This window comes from Mobula birostris, chromosome 23 (genome assembly GCF_030028105.1).
Source record: "Mobula birostris isolate sMobBir1 chromosome 23, sMobBir1.hap1, whole genome shotgun sequence".
Classification (NCBI taxonomy): Eukaryota; Metazoa; Chordata; class Chondrichthyes; order Myliobatiformes; family Myliobatidae; genus Mobula; species Mobula birostris.
Genome location: NC_092392.1, coordinates 12,178,792 through 12,193,352, shown reverse-complemented (window position 1 = coordinate 12,193,352; position 14,561 = coordinate 12,178,792). Strand labels below are relative to the sequence as shown.

Genomic DNA, 14,561 nt, shown 5'->3' with positions numbered 1-14,561 from the left:
ACGCAGGCGCCTCCTTGATCAAAGTCCCCTTGCCCTTCCACAATCTTGTTGTCATCTGCAAATTTTCTGGTTCAATTTGCCACATTATCATTTAAATCATTAATATACTGTTGATGATGAACAATGATAGACCTGTGACCGGAGCCTTTGTGCCCAGGTTTGTGGACATTTTGTGGACAATACAAACATAAGTGGAGGGGCAAGTAATTTTGAGGAAGTAGAAAGTCTACAGGATGACTTTTATAGACTAGAAGAATGGGCAAAGAAGTGGCAGATGCAATACAGTGTTGGAAGTGTATGGTATGGTAGAAGAAATAAAAGTATAGACTATTTTCTAAATGCAGCGAAAATTCAAAAATTTGAGGTTCAAAAGGACTTGGGCATCTTCGTGCAGGATTCCATGAAGATTCATTTGAACATTGAGTCAGTGGTGAGGAAGGCAAATGCAATGTTAGCATTCATTTCGAAAGGACTAGAATATAAAAGCAAGAATGTAATGTTGAGTCTTTATAAAGCACTGGTGAGGCTTCACTGGAGTATTGTGAGCAGCTTTGGGCCCCCTTATCTAGGAAAGGATGTGCTGGCATTGGAGAAGGTTCAAAGCAGGTTCACAAAAATGATTCCAGGATTGAAAGGCTTGTCATGGGAGTGTGTGAGTCAAGGTGGAAAGAGAATGGATGTTTGGATTCTGATGAATACAGACACGTGGTGATGGACCGAAACGTGGTGGAATAACACTAAATGGTGAAGGAAGAAAAAGCCCGATGGCATACTGGGCATTATTGCTTAATGTGTACTGAATATGCATACTGAGTACTGTTGGTGAAACCCATGAACATTTCAATAATAGTAGTACATGCTCCAACCACCGATAATAGTGAAGAAGATACAGAAACATGTTTTATGATATCTTGCAAAAAGCAAAGGACCACTGCAAATCACATGAAAATGCAAATAACAAAAAAAATGTCCTTGATCTTTGATCCTCAATAACCAACGTTCCCTAAACCTGTTAACTTTGCCTTTCCTTTTCACAGGAACATACAGGTTATGTACACTTCCGAAGGACTCCCACTTGCCAAGCATCTCTTTGCTGGAAAACAATTGATTCGAATCTACACCTGGGAGATCCACCAAAATTAGCCTTCCTTCAGTTTAGAAATTCATCCAAGGATCAGTCCTATTCTTTTTCATAACATTCAGAAACTCATGAAACCATGATCACTCAATCCAAATTGCTCCCCTACACTCACTTCTGTCACCTGCCATGCCTCATTCCCTAAGAGGAGATCCAGTATCCCATTCTATCTAGTTGGAACATCTACATATTGATTAAGTGCTACCATCTGCAACGTTTTTAATATTTCGAAGAGATGTTGTGTGTCAGTTGTTATCAAATCAGGAACAAGTAAACCTTTGCCAGCTCTGTGGATATCCTCCCTCTTGTCTGCATCCTCACCATCATGGGTACAAGTACAATGCGCCCAGTGCATTGGACCAGTAGGTGCAGAACCTTCTGCTCTGTATCCCCTAGGTTTCCAAACAGAATATCACACATCTCTCTTCCTGTAGCTTTGTTTTCCTACAGAGCATCACAGTGGAGAGATCTCTGTCTCCTGATCTGTAGGAGAGTCTCTGGCATATCTTACATCTCAATAGCTCAGAGATGAATGTCCCAAACAAGAGGCATTTCCTTCCACACCCCAACCGGACCCAATGCCCACAAATTCCCATGTCCCACAGTCCCAGCACAGTGCCTGTACATTTATTAGTCACAGCAATATGTTTATAAAGCTCCTAGAATCAATGGACCTTACCTGCCACATCACTGACAAATAGTGCGGTCACCACCAAAACCTACACCAGCATCATGTTTTCTCCCTCAAACTTGAAATACAAGAAAACAAAACATCATTCATGTCAAGATTTGCCATGAAGGTACGGCTATCCTACTGCAATTTCCACCTCTCTCTCCATCCCAGCTGTATGTGTCAATGAGGTTTCCAGTGTTTTGCATCCCTACATATGTGTAGATCTTAGATCTTGGAGGCTTCAGGAACCATTGAAATTTAACCCAATTATGTAAGGCAACCATCATAAAAGTTTCTTGCCAACCAAACATTGACTGACAGATGAACAATATTAGATGATTTGGTTTCATTTTAACAAGATGAATGGGAAACCACAGGAATGTCCTGTGAGCTCCAAGTGTGACTGTAGAATGTTGCTCTGTAACTGAACACTGAGAAATGGAGGCTGCAGAAAACATTTATGATTCCATGAAGTGTTTGTGATGTTAGAGCTCAATGAATATTATTAACATGAACAATTAGGATGTTATATTCAGTTGTTCAAAAACAACAGAGTATTTAGTCAGATCACCTCACTCACTCATACACTTGTGTCACGACCATGGATTTGCAGCACAGTAGATACGGCAATTGCGCTCGTGAATATGCACGTGTCAGCTAATATTTCATTGTGATAGTACTTAACTCCATTCATTCCGTTGTAGTGTTGGTCAAGACTTGGACACAGCAACGCTTCACTGCCTGCTTGAATTCCGCCTTGCCTGAGAAATTGGACTGTCAAGTCAACAGACTCTGAAGACAAGCGGAACTCGTTTTATTCTTAGTCATTCTTTTCAGCTGCAGGTTAGGCATTGTTTTCCATTTTGAGAGTCTCAGTTAACGGCCCTGTTCAGTCAAGCGTTCATTGTTTTCTTCTCCCCTTAACACTGTTCGCATTGACTGTGATCTATCGACCTACTTCAGTGTCCCTCATTCCGCACTTGGGCCATATCCGAACCCCGTTGACAACGCGCTTTTTCATCATTCCCCACTCTGGAGGAAAGTGTTTCTCTGTCTCTGACTCTGGAAAGTTCGTAATCCATTTTTAAGGTTCAGGTTCAACTTAGACTGGACAGGATTCTTCCAGTAAGATGGCAGCACCTATACTTGCAACTGTCTCTTGGGGGCCAATCAGAGGTGCTTTTTTCCTTGTTAAATGCGTTTTTCTATGTAGTAAGACTATTCTTTACTCCAGTAACTACCTGTACAGCAGGTATGTCACATCAGAGAGCTGCTCCTTGTTCAGAGTAGTAGTTGTAGGAGCAAGCTGGCGGTTTGGAGAAGGAGAGTCAGGCTGTCGTGAGGGGGATGTCGAATCAGGCCGTCAGGCTGTGGATGTTGATTTGGGCTGTTGGGCTGGGGTTGTTAAATTGGGCTGTCAGACCAAGGGATTCAAGCCAGGCTGTCAAGAAAGGGGATTCGAGCTGGGCCATCAGGCTGGGGATGTTGAATCAGGCCGTCAGGCTGTGATGTTGATTTGGGCTGTTGGGCTGGGGTTGTCAAATTGGGCTGTCAGGCCAAGGGATTCAAGCCGGGCTGTCAGGCCAAGGGATTCAAGCCGGGCTGTCGAGAAAGGGGATTCGAGCTGGGTCATTAGGCTGGGGATGTTGAATCAGGCTGTTAGGCTATGGGATTCAAGCTGGGCCATCAGGCCGCAGGAGAAGCTGGATTGGGCTTAGAAGAGCTGGCCTGGGTGGAGACCGAGCTGCTCTGTGCTACTCGGAGGTGCTGAAGTTGGTGCCTTTGAGTTGACGTGAAAACAGCATGCAGTGAAACTGTGAGTGTCTTGGACATTTCTTTTGTGATTGCAAGACCCGGTTGGACATTAATTGCCACAGTCCTGCTTTTCTTGTTTGGTGAGGAGACAGGCGGTGAGGTAGCAGTTCTTCCTTGCTTGTAGCTGGGACTAGGCCTCAGTCCTCTGGCCTGCATTGCAGTGTGGCGCCGCGGCTCAGTTGGGCGAGGCCTCTCCCATCTGTGCTGCCTGCTAGTGGTGGATCAGTGGAATTACAGGCTGGAAAGCCAGGAACGATCAATTTATGGTACTTGCTGCTTAGGAATTCGGTCTAAAAAATTGTTTTCTTACATGATTATGTTCTGTTTTACCTTTCTTGTTATTTTGAATGCATGCATATTTTGCACCTTGGGCCTGGAGGAACACTGTCTCATTTAGCTGTATCCATTTATCGCTTGAACGACAATTAAACTTGATTTGATTCATGGTGACTGTCCAACAGGAGTTGGAGGGAATTTCTGCTCAGAAAGAACATGGAGCTACTTGGAGATAATGGACTACTTGATGCCTGATGCTCTTCCAGGGGCAGCTCAAGGAGATCCCTGTACTAACCTGATGTGGGAAGCAAGTTGTCAATCTCCAGTGGATTTGGACTGATGGGCCAATTGGCCCTTTCTCTTTTATTGCCCAGTCACTTCACATCTCACAGGCAAAACACATTGTCCATATTCCTCCATTTTTTGTCTTCATTTATTTTTACACTTCAGCACAATCTTTCTGGTTCACTGACATAACTTGGTATGTGCAAAAATGCAAAACTTTTATCCGTGTAATGTTATCAACTCAGTGTTATCAATTTGCTTATTTTTCACAGTAAGTTCCGTGTTGGCTTTTATTCATATTTCATTGTTTTTGCCAACATGTTTCCATGGAGAAAAGAGAGAGAAATCAGGAACTATTAACCAGTTGGGCTGACAGCAGCCATCCCACACTCATGGTTAGTCAAATTTCTTAACAAATATAAACTACACCCAATACTTGTGACATTACTTCAACATCTGATGAAGCATTGGCATGCCATCACCCTATCTATTAGCAAATGGACGCAAATTGCATATCAAATCAGAAACAACTAAACAAATTATACCTTAATACACTTTCTGTGCATGTACTATCTGAAATTGTACACTTCATCAGTAAAGCTAAAGCAATTGATTCAAATAGTAGAGCTATTTTCGAAAGTTAAGTACATAAGAACTTTGGACTAGATACCTGTAAGTGCAAAGTATTTAACATAAAGAAAGGTGCAATAGAGCTAATCAAATACAGAACAGAGCAGCAGGATACAATACACCTGATGGATGAATTTGAAACATATAAATATCTGGGACATTAACAGGAAAGGAAAATAGATAATAGTGTGATAATGGACTACTTGATGCTTGATGCTTTTCCAGGGACAGCTCAAGGAGGTCCCTGTACTAACCTGGTGTGGGAAGCAAGTTGTCAATCGCCAGAGGATTTGGACTGATGGTCCAATCGGCCCTTTCTCTCTCTGGGTCTTCTTTTCTTCCCCAGTCACGTCATATCTTACAGGCAGAGCAAGTGGCCTCTTGAACCCATTGTACTTTCAGCTTCATTCACAATGCCTGATAGAGTCGAAGAATGATATAATCATACTGCACAGATGGAGGGCATTTGGCCCATCATATCTGTGACATCTCTTTTTTGTCCTATCAACTTGGTTCAATTCTCCTGCTCTTTCTCTGTACCACTGGAAATTGTTCCTTCACACATTTAGCCTAATTCATTGGTAGTTATTATTGTCTCTGCTTCTACCAACCCTTCAATCAGTGGATTTCAGACCATGGCAACTTCCTGAGCAGCACTGATTCCTGCTCTCACCTCTGGACCATCCGCCAGTTCTCTAAGATCTCCCGTGTCGGGCTAGTTATCCAGCTGCCTGGCCAAGAGTCCCAGTAACTGGAAAAATACGGTTGGATGTGCAATAGCATTTGTTACCTCATCATCTCGGAGAGCCAGGAGACCCTCATGGAACAGTAAAGCACAGGAACAGGCCCTTCAGCCCACAATGTTAGTTATTACAACCCTACTATACGAGTCCCATTTGCCTCCACATTGTCCATATTCCTCCATTTTTTGACTTCATTTATTTGTACACTTCAGCACGATCTTTCAGGTTCACTGAGGTAACTTGTATGTGCAAAACTGCAAAACATTTTTCTGTGTAATTTACCTCACTTCAACTCAATGTCATCAGTTTGCTTATTTTTCACAGTAAGTTCCATATTGGCTTTTATTTATGTTTCACTGTCTTTGCCAATATGTTTCCATGGTGAAAAGAAAAAGAAATCAGGAACTATAAACTGGTTGGGCCAACAGGAGTCATCCCACACTCATGGTTAATAAAAGTTCTTAATATATATAAACTACACCCAATTCTTGTGAAATTTCGACAATGTTTGATGAAGCATTGGCATGCCATAATCAACCTATTAGCAATTGGGACGGAAACTGCATATCAAATAATGAATGTGAAAACCGTTGATTGAATACGTTGACCCAGAGCAGTCTGATTCGCGACTGACTCTGAAGTGAAGCTGTGTGGGAGGAGCTTACGCAATGAATTTACCAGGTGCGCCGAATTCAAACCGTGTGTTGGAGAGATATTACAAATAGAAGGGAAGCTATTGACTCCAATGAAGGTTGCTGCTTGGATATTTCACCGGTTCAGTTACCAGGGCCCCCATAAACCCTTGGGGCTCCCCTTCTCACAGTTTTCAGTTTGGTGGCCCTCTTCAAATGTGCCAGGGCCCCCAAGGGGGCTATATGGCCTCCGTTGAGAATGGCTGCTCTACTGTATGCCACTCTACCCGGGACTGTAAATTCCACAAAAGGAGTGAAGGATACCTTACCTTAACCATCACTCTTACCTAATCTCATAATGATGCATTACCCCCAAGGGACTTATGCAGAATCCTCAGGGCATTATTAATTGTGTGTTGGGACAATAGTCCTCCCAGGATGCCTGGATAGGCTTACTCCAAAACACCCCTCATCCCATATTTTCTACAACCACATGGCCAGAGGCTCACCTGACTTCTGCCTATACTGATACCCCAATCCCATCAGTTCCTTGGCAGAAAACTCCGTGATTTCACTCATCTCAGAAGGACCAATCAGACAACTTCTCACTTGTCCACGATTTTGCACCAGTTGAAACCAATGTTTACTATATGTCCTCCTACTGTGTATCACCCATCTTCCTCCGTTCACTCCATATTCACGAGCCTCTTAAACTCCACCAAACTGCCTGATTCCATTACTGCCCTGAGAGGAACTGAGGGGTGGATAATGACATGCTATTCCCTCAGACTGGAGAATGTAGAACAAGGGTGCAGTCAACATTTTAGGATTTAGACAAGAGAAATTCCCTTGTGTAGAATTTTGAGAATCTTTTAACTGTTGTGTCTCAGAGGGCTGAGGATGATTGGAAGGTATAGATTCCCATTATTATATTGTTAGGACATCTCTGTAAATGGAATGGTCAGTCTGCAGTAAACACCCAGCTCTCAAGTGAAGCCCCTTTGGAAGGGAACCTGTTGAACATTGATTTTCTGGCCTCTAGGTGACTCCATCTCTTCACCAAGTATTTGTACTTTCATTGTTGTCCTTAGTGGTAATCAAAGAAGGAACAGTTACCATATGTCTCAAAACTGAGGTTAGCAAATTCCGGTTTTATCAACAATATCACATCAGCAGATGGAAATTAACACATTTTGTGTGTTACAGAGGAAAAGCAACATATTTGCTCTCAGAAGGAAGTGAGTTATACAGATAAATATTACTTAAGTCTCCCATACTTCAGCAACATGAGATCAGTCTTGGTTTTGTTAAACTAGTCCAGCGTTTGATCGAACAACCCTCTGTGAGCTTTTCATTGACATTCTACAATGAGACAGTGGTTTAAGGCTTGCTGGACAAATATATTTTATAAAAGAATTACTTTGAAATATTTTCATTCACTTTCATCTTCATGGTACTGAGGGATTTCATCAGACCTGAAAGACTGTACTGGAGTAGGGTCAATACATTGGTACAGATACCACTTTGCTCACTGTCTTATCACATCCAAATTCAACTCTGAACAAGTCCCAAAACTGCTGAGTGTTTGGGGACCTGAAGTCCAGTTTGTCTGGCTGATTGTGGATTTCTGGCTCCTCTGTTCTACCCATCTTGGTCACAGATTTACAAAATGGTTACAACTGTAAATGATGGTATTCACCCAGTGAAGTCTGTACCACTGTACCACTTCTGTGCAAGTGACCCAGATACTTCCACTACCCACAGACACACAATCCCTACTCTCCTAATGTAGTCTCACCTCTTTCCTTAGCAAATATCTGCAAATATTTCCTCTGATTTTATCTTGTCAGATATATTTACATTGTTCTACCTGAAAACTAATTTCCCAAACCATACAGTAGGAAATGTAACACTGTTTCAGTAGAGTAAGGAGAGCAATATATCAAACCACGTCCAAGGAAGGTTGTGTGTAGTAGACAGTGCAGAGGGTCAAGAGGAAGTATGAAAGAGTAATGCCAGGAATGAAAAGCTGAAAGAAGAGAAATGTTTGATATTTCTGGGTCTGCACTCAATGGAGTTCAGGAGGATGAGCGAGGATCTCATTGAGATTTTTTGGGTTCTAAAAAGCCTGGATAGATTGGATATGAAGAGGATGTTTCCAGTAGTAGGAGAGTCCAGGATCTGAGGGCACAGACTCAGAGTAAAGGGATGTCCCATTAAAATGGTTGTCTGCAAAAGGTTGAATCCACCTGGGAGGACATGGAATGGAGTGCTGAGAAAATCATGACATCATCATGCAGAGCGAACATGTATTTATAAAGGAAAAAAACCAGCTTGCTAATCTAATAACGATTTTCATGATATAACCAGCAGGTTAAGTTGATGGATACCCTGTGTCCAGCATGTCATAATTTACATTAAAACTGTAAATCTGGAGTAACAAACAAACTCCTCAGTGAAGCCTCTGTGGATGGGAACCTGTGGGTCATCACTACTGTGACCTCTATGTGACCCCAGTACCTATCCAAAGTGCTTGTCCCACATCAGAGCAGCATGCTAGAGTAATGGTTAGCACAATGCTCTACAGTACCAGTGACCCGGGTTCAATTCCCTCCACTGCCTGTAAGGAGTTTGTACATTCACCCTGCAACCATGTAGGTTTCCTCTGTGTGCTCTGGTTTCCTCCCACATTCCAAAGACATAAGAGTTGGTGGGTTAATTGCTCTTTGCAAATTGTTATGTCATTAGGGTAGGGTGAAATTAGGGATTACTGCGTGGTGTGGCTGGATGGGACAGAAGGGTCTATTTCACACTATATCTCAATAAATATATAAAATTTATTCTTATCAAGGAGAAGGCAGGAGATCGGGACTTAGAAAATCAGCCATGATGAAATAGTGGAGCAGGCTCAATGAGCATAATGGCCTAATTCTTCTCCTATATCTAATGGTCTTATGGTGTTATTAGATGCCTCTGACATTACCAATACGACACAGTGATATCTCAAAATGTTACTTGAACACTAGTTCTAAGTAACAAGTTCTGGTCGGTAAGTTCCTCCTTTGTAAACAATTTCACATGACGACATCAAATTTATCTTATTTTGGGTGTTTATGGAGAAAGACCAGTGGACCTGCCCACAGGAAGAAGTGAGTTACACAATAACATGTTGTGCAAATCTCCTTCCCTCAACAATCTGAGATCTGCCTCGGTAGCTCAAGGTGACAGCTCACCATCATCTTCTCTCGGGCAATTAGGAATTTGCAATTAATGCCGATTCAGCTTGCAAATTTCATATTGAATAAATAAAATAACATTGAATCCCACAAATAAAGAAGGACAAATACAGTCTAGCTATTTACCAGCTCACCCAGGCTGTGCAATGTCATCAGCGAGTGACAGTACTCATCCTAAATGAGGTTGTAAGTGGTTGAATTCAATCAATAAAGTCAAATAGCCGTGGTCTAACATCGCAGCCCAGGATATCACTGCAGGAGTTCCTTAAGTCAATGTCGCAGACACAATCATCAGCAGCAGCTTCTGTCCATCAGGAGGTTGGAAATGGGGACATTCCCTGATGTCTGCATGAAGTTCAGTTCCATTCACAACTCTTCAGAAAGTGAAGCAGTCCATCCAGCAAAAACACTCAGACATGGGACAATAATTGACAAGTAACATTTTCCGCAGGCAATGACTACCTCTAAAAGTGAGGGCTGTCCCTTAACACCCAATGACATTAATGTCACCAGTTCCCTCACCATTTACAGATTGGGAGTCACTATTGACCTGAAAATCAACTGGACACATTCTGTGGCAGTAAGAGTCACTCAGAAGTTAGGTGTATCTCATAGTCATAGTCATAGTCATACTTTATGGATCCCGGGGGAAATTGGTTTTCGTTACAGTTGCACCATAAATAATTAAGTAGTAATAAAACCATAAATAGTTAAATAGTAATATGTAAATTATGCCAGGAAATAAGTCCAGGACCAGCCTATTGGCTCAGGGTGTCTGACCCTCCAAGGGACTCATTTTTTGACATGCCAAAGCTTTTCCACCATCTGTAAGTTTTGAGATCAGGAACATAGTGGAATACTCTCTGTCATCACCACCCGACTCTGATGATTCTCACTTTCCAGCACAGGCCAACAATGGCTATTGTTCTGCCAGGCGGCAGGAACACTAACCCGAGTGATGTGATCTTAGATGGCAAATGGATCAAATGTTTCAGGAAGAATTCATTTTGCTCGGGAAGTTGTCATGATCTAAAATTCACTGACTGAAAGGCTGGTGGAAGTAGAGTCAATAAGAACGATCAAGGGTTTTGGCTAAATGTGTGAAGGAACAATTCCCAGTGGCACAGGGAAAGTGCAGGAGAATTCAACTAAATCAATTGCAAATCAAAGCGATGGTACAGATACGATGGGGCAAATGACCTCCTCCTGTGCAGTACCATTGCATCATTCTATTGTTCTAGCAGGCGATGGGGGTTTGCTGAATATAAAATAAGTTTCAGAGATCACTTGCTGTGCCTGTGAGAGTGAAGTGACTGAAGAACAAGAGAGATTCCAGAGAAAGAAAGAGCCACTTGACCCATTGGTCCCACTCCACTGGAGATCGATGGATTCCTTCCCACATCATGTTAGTTCATGGATCTCGCTGAACTATCCCTGGAGAAGCATCAAATATCAAGCTGTCCATTAACTCTCCAAAGTTCCATGTTTCTTCTGAACAGACTTCACTCCAGCTCCTTATTGGAAAGTGGTTGTCATTCTAAATTGAACCCATTCCTCACAAATGGATTACAAAGTTTCCAGAGTTAGTGATAGAAGGAGATCATCCCCCATGATGGGAATTGGAGGGGGAACAGACCAGAGCAGGTATATGAGTCAGTGAGGTGATCTGTGTAAATACTTTATGTTTTTGAAGGATTCAACTGAATGTTACATCCTGATTGTTCATGTTGATAATATGCATTGAGCTCTAATAACACAAAAACATCATGGGATCATAAATGGATGAGAGCTCAATTAACTAAAAAATGGAACCCCTCCCTCCGCACCATCTCCTTTGCCAAATGTTAGCTGTAGTATTTCTACTTCTACTCTCACTTGTACATGGCACAGGTAGCTATCCTGAGATCAGCATCCCAAAGGTCCTGTCCTTGAACTTAGCACCTAAGTTCCTCAACTCACTTTGCAGGACTTCATCACCATCCCTGCCTATGTCATTGCTATGAATGTGGACCATGACTACTGGCCACAGTATTTCCTGTCTGTTCCACGACTGAATACCTTACCACCACTGCTCTCCTCTTCTCCCCTTTCCCATCAGGGACCTCCACTGCCCAGGACATGCTCTTTTCTTGTTGCTACCATCAGGAAGAAGGTACAGGACTCACACCACAAGTTCCAATGTCTCGGCAGCTTCATTTGACCTGACTTGACCTTCCTGAATTCATTGGCAATCAAGGGGACTCAGTGCTGGAGGACCAGTTGAAAATGAAGGAGGAGGTGGTCATTGAGATCAATATGCTGGACACTTGTGCAGGATGATCAAGGGGGTAAGTTGGTGAGGGTTTAATTGTAGTGGGGGTATGGGGTTAGAGAGACTGGCAGTGAACTGCGTAGAATAAGAACAGCTGAACTGTTGGCATCTGAACACTGACAGACCCAGTGGATCAAATAGTATTCACTACCTGTCCAGATCCAGGAATGAAAGACTAATCATACAAGGAGGGATTGATGGGTCTGGGCCTTTTATCACTGGAATTTAGAAGAATAAGGGATGGATCTCATTGAAACCTATCAAATGCTGATAGACCAAGATAAAGTGGATGTGGAGTGGGTATTTCCTATAGTGGGGGAGTCCAGGACCAGAGGAACAGCCTCAGGATAGAGGGACATCTATTTAGAATGGAGATGGGAAGGTATTTCTTAAGCCAGTGAGTGGGAAACCTGTGCAATTTGTTGTCATAGGTGGCTGTGGAGCCCTGATCATTGGGTATATTTAACACAGTTTGACTGGTTCACAATTAGGCACGGTGTGAAAGGTCACGGGGAGAAGAAAGGAGAATGGAGTTGAGAGGGAAGTGGATCAGCCATGATGAAATGATGGATCAGACTCGATGGGCCTAATGGCCTAATTCTGCTCCCATGTCTTATGGTCTACGATACACTCGATTTGTGGGGTTAATGGTTCATCGTTCACCTACAGGCAGCTCTGAGCCTGAGCTGCTTCTCTCAAAGTCCTGGGTGGCCCTCAGGCAACCTTGGTTCAGAAGATGGTGGGAGTGGTTCATCTGGAAATGTCATTCTGGCAGAGTGAGGACTACACCAGGAGGTGTGGCTGTCGCTCTCGTGTGTCAAACATAAAGTAGGCTGAGTGGGTACCTCCCCACGCTGGGCCTTCCCTGAATGTGCTGTTCAACCCACAGAGACAGGTAGTGTGGGGGAAGCCATTCAGCCCTTTGTGCCTGTGCCAGCCCTTAATTCTCCCATCCTGCACACTGTATAGATCCAGAGTTGGTGCACTGGGTGCTGCAGGGAAATGTTTCAGTGAACACTCTGAGGAGGTGAGCGTCTCACACACTGCCAGTGTCTGTGTCCTGGTTCAGTGAGAGCACCTGAAGGAGACAGATGTTAACATAAATACAAGTGATTCTACAGATCCTGGAAATCCAGAATAACACACACACACACACACACACACACATACAAAAGCATGTATATGCTGGGAGTAGTTACGCTGACCAGAGCATCATGTAGTTTACTGACTGTCTTGGAAGGCTGAACGCCAGCTCAGTTTCCAAATAAGGAACTATTGAGAAGAGTGAATATACCCAAATGAGTCAGAATGATATAATGTTGAGTTTTTCCCTCTGTTCACTTTCAACATCAGTTCGGTAAATCCTCAAATCCCAGGGCCCCACCTTCACATTGACTGGAGAGTTGGGCACAGCTTGGGATCACTCAAATCGTGTCGAGACATTAGTCAAGAACACAGAATTGTTTGCAAATTCACTTAAGTCCTGGTTGACTATCGAAGAGACAGCAGAGGTTTTCTTACAGTTGTGTAAAGGAATTTCTGGACCCAGTTCATCTTCTGCAGCCCATGGTATTGTAAAACCTTCTCCCTGCAACAATTCTAATAATTCTCCTCTGTACCTCTGAAAAGCCTATGTTTCACTCCCATGTGTGGTGACCAGGAGCTGACACTTCAAGGGCAGCAAGAGGGAAAGAGTTAATTGTGTAAAGTTTGTGATGAATTCTTCTGAGTGCAGCTTTGAGTGCAGAGGTTGGGAGGAAGTAACAGTGGGACAGGAAGGCTGCTGGAAACTGGACTCACACAACAACAAACACACAGCTCAGGATGCAATTCTCTTTATTATTGGCTGAGAAACTAAATGATTACAGTCACCACAGACAGTGAGAACGGCTACAAAGAAATCTGGGCAATGAATCCACTACTAGAAAGGATGAGTAGATGGATCTGGAGTTTTCTAAATTCAACACAGTTTGTAAGAACAAACAAAATCATATTTATTGTCACAGGGTGCGTCATTCCAACTCAAGTTACCTAGGGACAAGGAGAAGAAAACTGACATGAGTCCACAGGAAAAATATGTTTCAAATTCTAGAAATCTAAGATAGATGCTGTAAATACTCAATAGGTCAGGTAGCATGTGTGAAGAGAGAAACAGAAATGTCATTGATAGAAATGTTACCTCTGTTCCTTCTCCACAGATGCTGCTTTATCTGCTGAGTGTTTCCAGCATTTTCTATTTTCCCTTCAGTGTAAATGTTTCATCTATTTGAGTCAGTGTCTGTGAATTTTCCCTCCTCTTGGTAGTGTCATGGAGTCATAGAGCAAACAGCACAGATACAGGCCTTCAACCCAACCGGTCCATGCCCGACCAGTGTGCCCAGGCAAATAATCCCAATTTCCTATCCTTGGTCCCCATTCCATCCCTTCATGGACTATTTTCTTCAATGATACTATTATATCTGTCACAAACACTTTCTCAGGGATCCCATTCATTTCACTCACCTCTGTGTGGCGATGTTGCTGTTATGGTTTGTAATGTCAAAGCATAAAAATAATCCACAGGAAGACAAGGGAGTCTGAAATGTGAGTCTAAGTTCGTGTCCACTTTCAGCGAGGTACACACATATCGCGTGGTAGAGTAATGACGTAGGCAATTCACGGATTTATAGATATAACCCATAATGAATTAGTTAGAGCAAGAATGCTGACTCGAGCAATATATTTACAATATTACTCAAATCCTGCTGAAATATTAAATGCACAACACTCCGCCCTGCTTAGCTATAAACTCCAACTCAGTAGACATTACACCCCAACACAGT

General features: G+C 42.8%; 1 protein-coding gene across 3 annotated transcripts in view; it reads right to left on the bottom strand.

Annotated features, from left to right (window-relative positions):
• Positions 1–13,564: 13,564 nt before the first annotated feature.
• LOC140186769 (C-type lectin lectoxin-Phi1-like) overlaps positions 13,565–14,561 on the bottom strand; it is a 38,553-nt gene continuing 37,556 nt past the window's right edge. For all 3 annotated transcript variants that reach the window (XM_072241310.1, XM_072241311.1, XM_072241312.1), the window contains one exon: positions 13,565–13,770. In XM_072241310.1, the coding sequence (XP_072097411.1) occupies positions 13,700–13,770 (71 nt within the window). In that variant the 3' untranslated portion in view covers positions 13,565–13,699. The remainder of the gene's footprint in view (positions 13,771–14,561) is intronic.